The 8,387-nt window shown below is 61.9% G+C and overlaps 1 protein-coding gene across 4 annotated transcripts in view; it reads left to right on the plus strand.

Annotated features, from left to right (window-relative positions):
* The first annotated feature begins 4,689 nt into the window (after positions 1-4,689).
* PPP1R32 (protein phosphatase 1, regulatory subunit 32) overlaps positions 4,690-8,387 on the plus strand; it is a 7,414-nt gene continuing 3,716 nt past the window's right edge. For 2 of the 4 annotated variants that reach the window (XM_005872190.2, XM_005872191.2), the window contains exons 1-6: positions 4,690-4,777; positions 5,532-5,668; positions 6,063-6,180; positions 6,423-6,576; positions 7,478-7,603; positions 8,216-8,279. In XM_005872190.2, coding sequence (XP_005872252.1) covers positions 5,560-5,668; positions 6,063-6,180; positions 6,423-6,576; positions 7,478-7,603; positions 8,216-8,279 — 571 coding nt within the window. In that variant the 5' untranslated portion in view covers positions 4,690-4,777; positions 5,532-5,559. Of the gene's footprint in view, positions 4,778-5,531; positions 5,669-6,062; positions 6,181-6,422; positions 6,577-6,651; positions 7,111-7,477; positions 7,604-8,215; positions 8,280-8,387 lie in introns of those variants that run through there. The other 2 variants (XM_014544549.1, XM_014544550.1) reach the window with 1 other exon arrangement.

Consider the following 8,387-nt stretch of genomic DNA (forward strand, 5'->3'; position numbering starts at 1 on the left):
GGCCCTGCAGCTCTCCCGCCTCCCTAAGGCGGCGGACCTTCCTACCGGCCCAAGTCGTCCTGCAGAGAAGCTGGAAACGGGAAAACCCGCAGTGGAGCCGAAGGCATCTGGCCCGTCTGCAGGCTCCTCCCTGGGCCCAGTCTTTTTATTTTCACTGATTTCAGAGAGGAAGGGAGAGGGAGAGAGAGATAGAAACATCAGTGATGAGAGAGAATCATGGATCACTGCCTGCTGCAGGCCCCCCACTGGGGATCGAGCCTGCAACCCGGGCCTGTGCCCTTGACCGGGAATCGAACCATGACCCCCTGGTTTATAGGCTGATGCTAACCATTGAGCACACTGGCTGGGCTGGACCCAGTCTTTACACCCATAATAACCACACCCCTGCCACTCGGCAGTGCCCTGGTACGCCATGTCCCAACTTCAAATTGCTCCACCGCAGGGGCTCCTCGGGGCCGCTGGGATCCAGGTGGTCGCACAGTGGGGGCACCTGCTCTCGGGGAGGTCTGCAGGTGGCCTCAGAAGAATCTGGGCTCGGAAGCAGTGTTCCCGTTGGCAGAATGAGGGGCTTGGTGAGCTCTGTTTCATGGACTCCGTGGCCTCTGTGGACATGCCTGAGGGTCTGGCTGGGAGAGACTGCCCGTGAGGGCCCAGAGGCCCCGCAGGGCCAGGCCACACTCCCCTGTAACAAGGCAGAGGGGCCGGGGCCGGAAAGAGGGTGGGCTGGGGGTCCTGCTGCATCACAGATGAAGTGGGGGGAGGAGTAGATGGGGGACAGCCATCATTTCAATATCCATTTGAAGAGAGAGATCCAAGGCTTGAGCCCAAACAAGCAACACATCTCCCACTACAAACACATCAGCCGGACCTCCTATTCCAGACCCGCCCCTGCTTTTCACAGGCAGCGGGACCAGAGAGGGGCGGTTACTAAAGGAACGTCACACAGCCCTGTTTGTCACAGAGCCAGACCTCAAACCCACGTTTTAGAAGAGGCTCGGGAAGGAGCAGGGAGGTGACCTGGGCTCACCCTAGACATCAGCACCTCTGCCTCTTCCTCTTCCTCTCCCGGCTAAAGGCTAAGGGGGCTCAGCCCAGGCCTTCCCTGAGGCCACACCTGATCCTGTACCCCTCCCCCTCGCCTCTCCCCACTCCCCAGCACCCCTTGTCTCAGGGCCCAGGAAACAGCACCCTTTGGGCCTGGCCGCAGGCCTCCAGCACAGGGACTTGAACCGTATCATAGGACCCAGCAACGCCTCTTCTGGATACACACCCCAAAGAACTGAAAGCAGGGACGCAAAGAGATACTTGAACCCCATGTTCGGCCCTGGAAGCGCTGCCTTCTCAATCTTACTGCGCAGGCCTGGACCGAGGTCACCCATCTAGCCAGGGCAGTCTGTCCCTTCGGAACCACGTGGCGTGGAGCGCACGGCCACAGGCTCAGCACTTCCCAGAGGATCTGCCCCGCACCCAGCAGGCCCGGCGCAACCCCAGAGCCAAAGCTGCCTCCACCCATTCGCGTCTGGGGCAATGTAGTCGCGGGGCTCCCCCCTCCTGCATCCCCAGCCGCAGGAAGGCAGCGCCTCTCCTGCAGTTCCAGCTTATGGCCGCTGGGTGTCGCCACACAGCAGAGAACCACAGCTGCCGGCCCTGATGGGCGTTGGGGCCGGGAGGGCCTCCGCCTGGGGAATTCCTGCCCAAGTCTTTCTGGGCACCCGCCCAGGTGGTCCCAGCGGCTCAGAGCTTCCCTCCAGGCGCTAGGCAGTGGTCGGCAAACTGCGGCTCGGCAAAACACGGCTTGCGAGCCACATGCGGCTCTTTGGCCCCTTGAGTGTGGCTCTTCCACAAAATACCGACTTCTGCACATGGGCCATGAAGTTTCGCGCCCGCACGTGGTATTTTGTGGAAGAGCCACACTCAAGGGGCCAAAAAGCCGCATGTGGCTCGCGAGCCGCGGTTTGCCAACCACGGCGCTAGGGGAGCATTTGAAACGCTTTACCCCCTGCTAAAAGGCACCCTGGGCACAGGCCCCTGCAGGCTGCCTTCCCCAGCTGCGCCCTCACCCCTCGGTGCCCAGACTCGGGGGACAGCCACCCCTGCTCCACGCAGGCCGGGCACTGCCCACCTTGGTCCTGTGGGTCTTCCACATGGAGGCTGTCCCTCACCTCTGCCGGGTGCAGGCCTCCTGCAGAGGGCATTTCAGATCCACCCCAGCCCTGCGGGTGGGCGCTGTGTTCCTCCCTTTCAGGGGCCCCCACAGGGTCAGGGAGGCGAAGGAGGAGCCGCCAGCTGTGGAGCCGTAAGCGGCTCCTGAGCTAGGCCTCTCAGGCTCTTGCGTTGGACTTCATCACACTCCTGGGTCTTGAGGCCCTGGCTCGCCGAGGGCAGGGCCCTGTGGAATGCCTGCTTGTAACTTTCCGGCCCCAACCTTTGCCAAGGCCTCTTCCTAACTCTAAGATGGCACCTACCATCTAAGTGTGCCAGACACGGGGCTAAGTGCTTTAGGCGTACCACAACCCCATGGGTAGCTACCAATAGTGCCCCCACTTTCCAGAAGGGGAAACTGAGGCACGCAGAGCAGGCACCGAGTCTGACAGCTATAAATGGGGGAGGGGCGGGCAGGGCGCAGGCCAGCTGGCTTCAGAGTCTGAGTTCTTGCTTGTGATCAGCACTTCTCTACAGACACTTTGAGGAACCCATTCCTTCCCTTCGCCGGGGGAGCCCCCCACCCTCTCTTGTGTTTCATGGGTGGCGCTTATGGAAGCCTCGGCCATTGGACTGGGAGCTCCTCGCTGGAGGGCAGGGCTGTGCGCCTTCGCTTCTGCCTGCCACACCTCCCGGGGCCCTGGGCCCCACTGAGTCCGGGGTCCCTCTGTGGGGTCAGATGTAGACACTGGCACCCTCCCTGGCAGGCCCAGTCGCCTCGGGGTGAGTGCAGCAGGGGCAGCCGCCCCCGCCCCCACTCCCCTGCATTCACACCTCACCCTCTCCTGAGGGCAAGGGTGCTCACACCCAGCATGAGAGCAGGTGAAACCTCCAGGGAATTTACAAGCTGACTGTGGAACTCAGCCACTGTTAACAAGGAAAACCTGGCCACGTGAACAACGAAGGGGGCCCGGGCCAGTTTGCTCAGTGGCTAGAACGTCGGCCTGCGGATTCTGGTCAGGGGCACCTGCCCGGGTTGCGGGCTCAATCCCCAGTAGGAAGCGTCCAGGAGGCAGCCGATCCATAATTCTCTCTCATCACTGAGGTTTCTCTCTCTCCCTCTCCCTTCCACTCTGAAATCAATACATTTTAAAATGAAGGTAATAAGTACTTCAAAGTCATCGCCTGCTGATGTAACTACTAACCTTGAGACGACTTCCGGCCATGGCCATGGCCTCCGTGTGCTGGACACACTGTAGCTCAGTGGGCTCCTGAGCTCGTCCTCCCGGCTCCCAGCTCAGCGACATTGCCTTGGAGTTTGAAAGCAGTCACGACAGGAGTCGTTATGCCCCGGAAACTGGCAAATGTTACAGATCAGGACGCCCACCCCACCTCCCCAGAGATCCAGTGCTAAGCATTTACAAGCCCTAAAGCGGCCAGCCCCGGGTGGGGGGCGGGGGGGAGGTGAGAAGGGGGGGCAAGTGGGCCCTCCCAGTGGGACAGGGGCCTCGGGCGTGGCTCTGCCTCCGCCAGCTGCGAGGCCCGGGCAATTCGTCCTCAGGCCTCACTTCCCATCTGCAAAATAAGGCTGAGAAGAGCAGCTTTAAACACTGAGCCCGGCCGGTCTGGCTCAGGGGTTGAGCATCGACCTGTGTATGAACCAGATCACGGTTCGATTCCCCGTCAGGGCACGGGCCCGGGTTGCGGGCTCGATCCCTAGTGGGGGGCGTGCAGGAGGCAGCCGATCGATGATTCTCATCATTGATGTTTCTGTCTGTCTCTCTCCCTTCCTCTCTGAAATCAATAAAAATATATTTTTTAAAAATAAAATAAGTAAATAAAAGCTGAGCCTCAGTTATCATTCAGGTGCTGAGTCCGCGCTCTCATCAGCCCGCCAGCAGCCCTGTGCGCAGGCAGCCACAGCCCTCGGGGAAGAGGAGGAAGTGGGGGCGTGAGGGGATCAGAACCTCATCAAAGGCGACAGATCCGGCTTGAACCACACCCGCGAGGGCTGCGGTTCCTCGGGGATAAAGATTAATGTGCGCCGAGGAGCTGGGCACGGATTTGGTGCTGGCAGAACACGCCGAGCGTTCATTAACCCGGAGGCTGAGAGTGGAGCCTGGACCCACCCACGTCTGCGTACCAGCCTTGTTTTCTGATTGCCAGCTCTCCAGCCGCGCTGCTTGCCTAACCTCATCGTCCCCATGGGACAAGAGGAATCATAATAGCGACCTGGAAGAGCTACTGTAGATAACGGATGGCAAGTGTCTGCTGAGAAGTGGGTACTCAATAAATGGAAGTGATTGCTCTGGATTATCTTTTATTTCGCGTCACTCAGAGAACAGCTCTGCTGGGCCCTGGCAGGCGGAGGCTGGCGATGGGGGAGGCCGTGGAGGCAGGCTCTGGCCTGGACAACTCCTGGCACCCTGCCCCCTCCGGCCAGGTCAGCCCCTCACAGGGCCCTGGCCTTAGAACGGCATCAGAGGCGTGGGACGCTGTTGCTAGGCGCCGGTTGCTAGGCAACCACTGTTACTCCCGGCCTGGCCACCTCCCTGAGGGCCCAGGATTCTCTGGAGCAGCTCCTGCCTCCTGTCGCCTCTCCTCTCGCAGACCTCACAGCCATTGCAGAGGGCAGGTGAGGGTGGGGCCAGCTGCGGTTGGGCAGAGCCAACTTCTGGTGGGAGGTGGGCAAGGCCCCAGGAGTGGAGGGAGAGACAAGGGGGCTGGGCGTGGGCGTCCAGCTGGAGTAGCCGGGAGTTCCCACCGGCCAGAGGCTGGCCGTCGGTCCCCAGAGGACGGTATGTGGGGTTAGACCAGTGATGGCGAACCTTTTGAGCTCGGCGTGTCAGCGTTTTGAAAAACCCTAGCTTCACTCTGGTGCCGTGTCACCTATAGAAATTTTTTGATATTTGCAACCATAGTAAAACAAAGACTTATATTTTTTGATATTTATTTTATATATTTAAATGCCATTTAACAAAGAAAAATCAACCAAAAAAATGAGTTCGCGTGTCACCTCTGACACGCGTGTCATAGGTTCGCCATCACTGGGTTAGGATCAGGACGCGCAGGAGTCAGGTGCCCTGTGCCCAGGTCCTGGCTCTACCATCGGCGATGAGCTAATCCTTCATCACTTGCAACCTCAGTTTCCCCGGCTGTAAAACGGGAGTTCACACCAAGGTGTGGGGAAGTGAACCGAGACCCAGTACCCGAGACACATGCTGACAAGGACGAGTCCTTCCTTCAGTGCGAGGTGTGGGTGGTGGACACAGGCAGGCCTGGGGAGGGGCCCGCCGGGTGGGGTTCCATCACCTCCTCTGTGGTCTCCGTGGCCGGAGCCGGGGCCCTTGGGCTGCTGGACCCCCAGGCTCTGTGTGTTTCCTTCCTAGGCCCCCGGGGGCCCTGCCCCACAGCACGATGATGGGGAAAATCCCCCTGGGGGTTGCCTCCCCTTACGTGAAGACGAGTTCAGGGGGCTGCACGGACCCCATGAAATTCTACGCCACCACCTACTGCACAGCCTACGGTGAGGGCGCCTTTGTGCGGGAGCCCCCCAGGACACAGGAGGATGGGGGAGGCCTCTGCGGGAGAGAAGCAGCCCCCCCCGTCCTGTCACACAGAGTGACCGCAGCCCCCCGAGCCCCGCAGGGACCGTGTTCACACGTTTGCTGTCCGCAGGCCCCCCCGTAGCCCCTGCCCAGGACCCATCCTGTGACGCTGCCACACTGACCTGGGCCCTCAGCCAGAGTCCCAGAGGGCCAGGCCTTTCCTATCGCACAGGTTCCTGCCCTGGCTGTGCCTTCTCCATCACGGGGCCCCTGGGCCCTGCGGGGAGCTGGCCCTGCCTGGGAAGCCCCGCCCTCTGTGCTCCCCCCCTGCTGACCTGGGTCCTGCCTCCCTGCCCTCCCCCACACCTGCAGGCCGGGAGGAGTTCAAGCCCCGCATGGGCAGTCATAAAGGCACCGGCTACACATCGAATTACCGGCCTGCGGTCTCATACCAAGCCGGTCTCCATGCTCCTGACAATCCAGCCATGGGGTACGGTCTGTACACCCCCTTCGCAGCCCCTGCCCTGCTGGGCCTCAGCTCTCACAGACACACACGCACGGGGACCCTGAGCCTTGCCTGCCCCGGTCTGGGGCTCTGGGGGGCTCAGGGCCTGGCTCCTAAGGACCCGGGGCCCACAGGACTTCGGAGGCATCCTGGGGGCTGGAGGGGGGCGGAGAGCTGCTGGAGAGAAGCACCCCAGGCCCCGGGGTGACAGCTCCTGCTGCCCTCAGGGAGCAAGTCCGGGACAGCTTCCAGACAGTCACCAGCCAGAGTTACCGCCCCCTGGAGATGCCTGACGGCAAATGCCCGCTGCCCGGTAGCTTGTACCAGACCAGCTCTGGCTACTCTCTGGAGAAGGCCAGCACGGCACCCACCTCCAAGGAGGTCAGTGCTGGGCCGGGGGGGTGGGTGCGGCTGAGATGGGGTGGAAGGGGGGCTGGGCCGGAGAGAGTGGGATTCCTCCAGCGGGCAGGGCTGCCCTGCTAGGCACTGGTCCAGGCTGAGATGTCTGGGTACGAGGGAGCCATGGTGGCTCCACTTTCATCCCCACGCCCTTCTCCAGTCCCACGCCCAACCCCATCCCCAGGATCTCCAGCATCCCTTCCCCGTCTCCGGGCCCACACCACCATGCTCACCATCGCTGTCACTCCCACATCTGTCATCATCACCCCCGTCTTCCTTCCCGTCTTTGTGGTGGCCACCATTCCTATCATCACCATCACCTCCGGGTACCCACCCACCCACTCCTGTATTCATTCCACCACTGTCCTGGCCATCTCTTCCATGGCTGACGGTGATAAGTGCTGGGGAGACTACAACAGGGACGAGGCAGGGGGTGAAGCAGAAGTGAAGGGGCTGCCCCTGCAAATCAGGTCAGAAAAGGTTGCTATGGAGACGTTAGACAAAGACGTGAGGGAGGTGAGTGTTCCGCTCAACGGCAGCAATGTGAGGGAGGAGGGTCCCAGGCCCTGCGGACAGCAAGTGCAAAGGCCCTGGGGCCCGGGTGGGGGGTGTCTGGGGTGAGGAGGGACAGCAAGGAGGCAGGGACTGGAGAGGAGTAGGGGGGCCGAGGGCCTTGTGGGCTGCTGTCCGGACATGGGCTTCTACTCTCAGGGCGGCGAGTACTGCAGGGCTCTGAGCAGAGGGGTAGGACCTGCCCTCATTGTACAGGGACCCTGGAGGCTGCTGCGGAGACCCTGGGAGTCCAGGGCAGAATCAGGGTCAGGAAGTGACTGCCACGCCCTCACCAGGCGGGCGATTGGTTGCTCCCCCTTCTCCCCCCCAGGTCAGGAAGGTGCATTTTGACACCCAGGACTACGGGCCGCAGGCCATCACCGGGCTGGAGCCCAAGCACGTGCCCCTGCTCCAGCAGCAGAACAAGGGCTCGGTGGAGTGGGAGAATGCCCGGCACGTGAGTGGGTGACCCCAAGGCGGGCTGCGGGCTGGGCAGGGGGCCGACCCGCCGCCTCCTCCTCCTCCTCCTCCTCCCTCTGCACTGACTCCCCCAAGGAGCCCACTACATGCGGGCTCGGGGCACCAAAAAGCAACAACAAAAACAAAAATGGGCGAGCAAAGGACTTGATTCCCAAATCGGCATGCATCCAAGTGGTCCTCCTGCGAGTCTTGGGGTTTAACACCGGCTCCCTGCTCCCCTCCTCACCCAGGCGCCTCGGATCCGGGCCCTGAATTGTGAAGTGGACTCCCATTCTCTCGCTTCCGTCTCTCTCCTCTCTTCCGGCCCCTTCCGGTCTGGGCCCCTCCTGGGGGCTCCGGGCCCCGCTGCTCATCCCTAGGAGCCCCGTGTGGGGTGGGAGGTGGTTTTCGTGGTCGCCGGGGAGCTGTGCTCTCGTGAATTCTGGCACTGGGAGGCCTGGTCGGAGAGGAGCTCGTGTCCGGGTGTCGGACTGGCCCTCACCGCTCAGGACACAGCACACAGGTCTCAGAGCAGATTCCCAGAGCTGCCCGCCCCCAGCCGCCCCCTGGGCCCGGCCACCTGTGTCCCCATCCCCACCCTCTGTTCCAGGGCCCTCGCTTCATGACTTCTGAGTATAATTCCAAGTATCTCAAGGAGCCCTCAACCCAGCCAGGTGGGCATTTGTCTGAGCTCAGACCGCCTTCCACTGCGCCTCCCTACCCCGACCCCAGGACAGGCCCAGGAGCGCCCCTGGGGGACGGGAGCCGGCACAGCACCAGGA

This window comes from Myotis brandtii, unplaced genomic scaffold (assembly GCF_000412655.1).
Source record: "Myotis brandtii unplaced genomic scaffold, ASM41265v1 scaffold369, whole genome shotgun sequence".
Taxonomy (NCBI): Eukaryota; Metazoa; Chordata; class Mammalia; order Chiroptera; family Vespertilionidae; genus Myotis; species Myotis brandtii.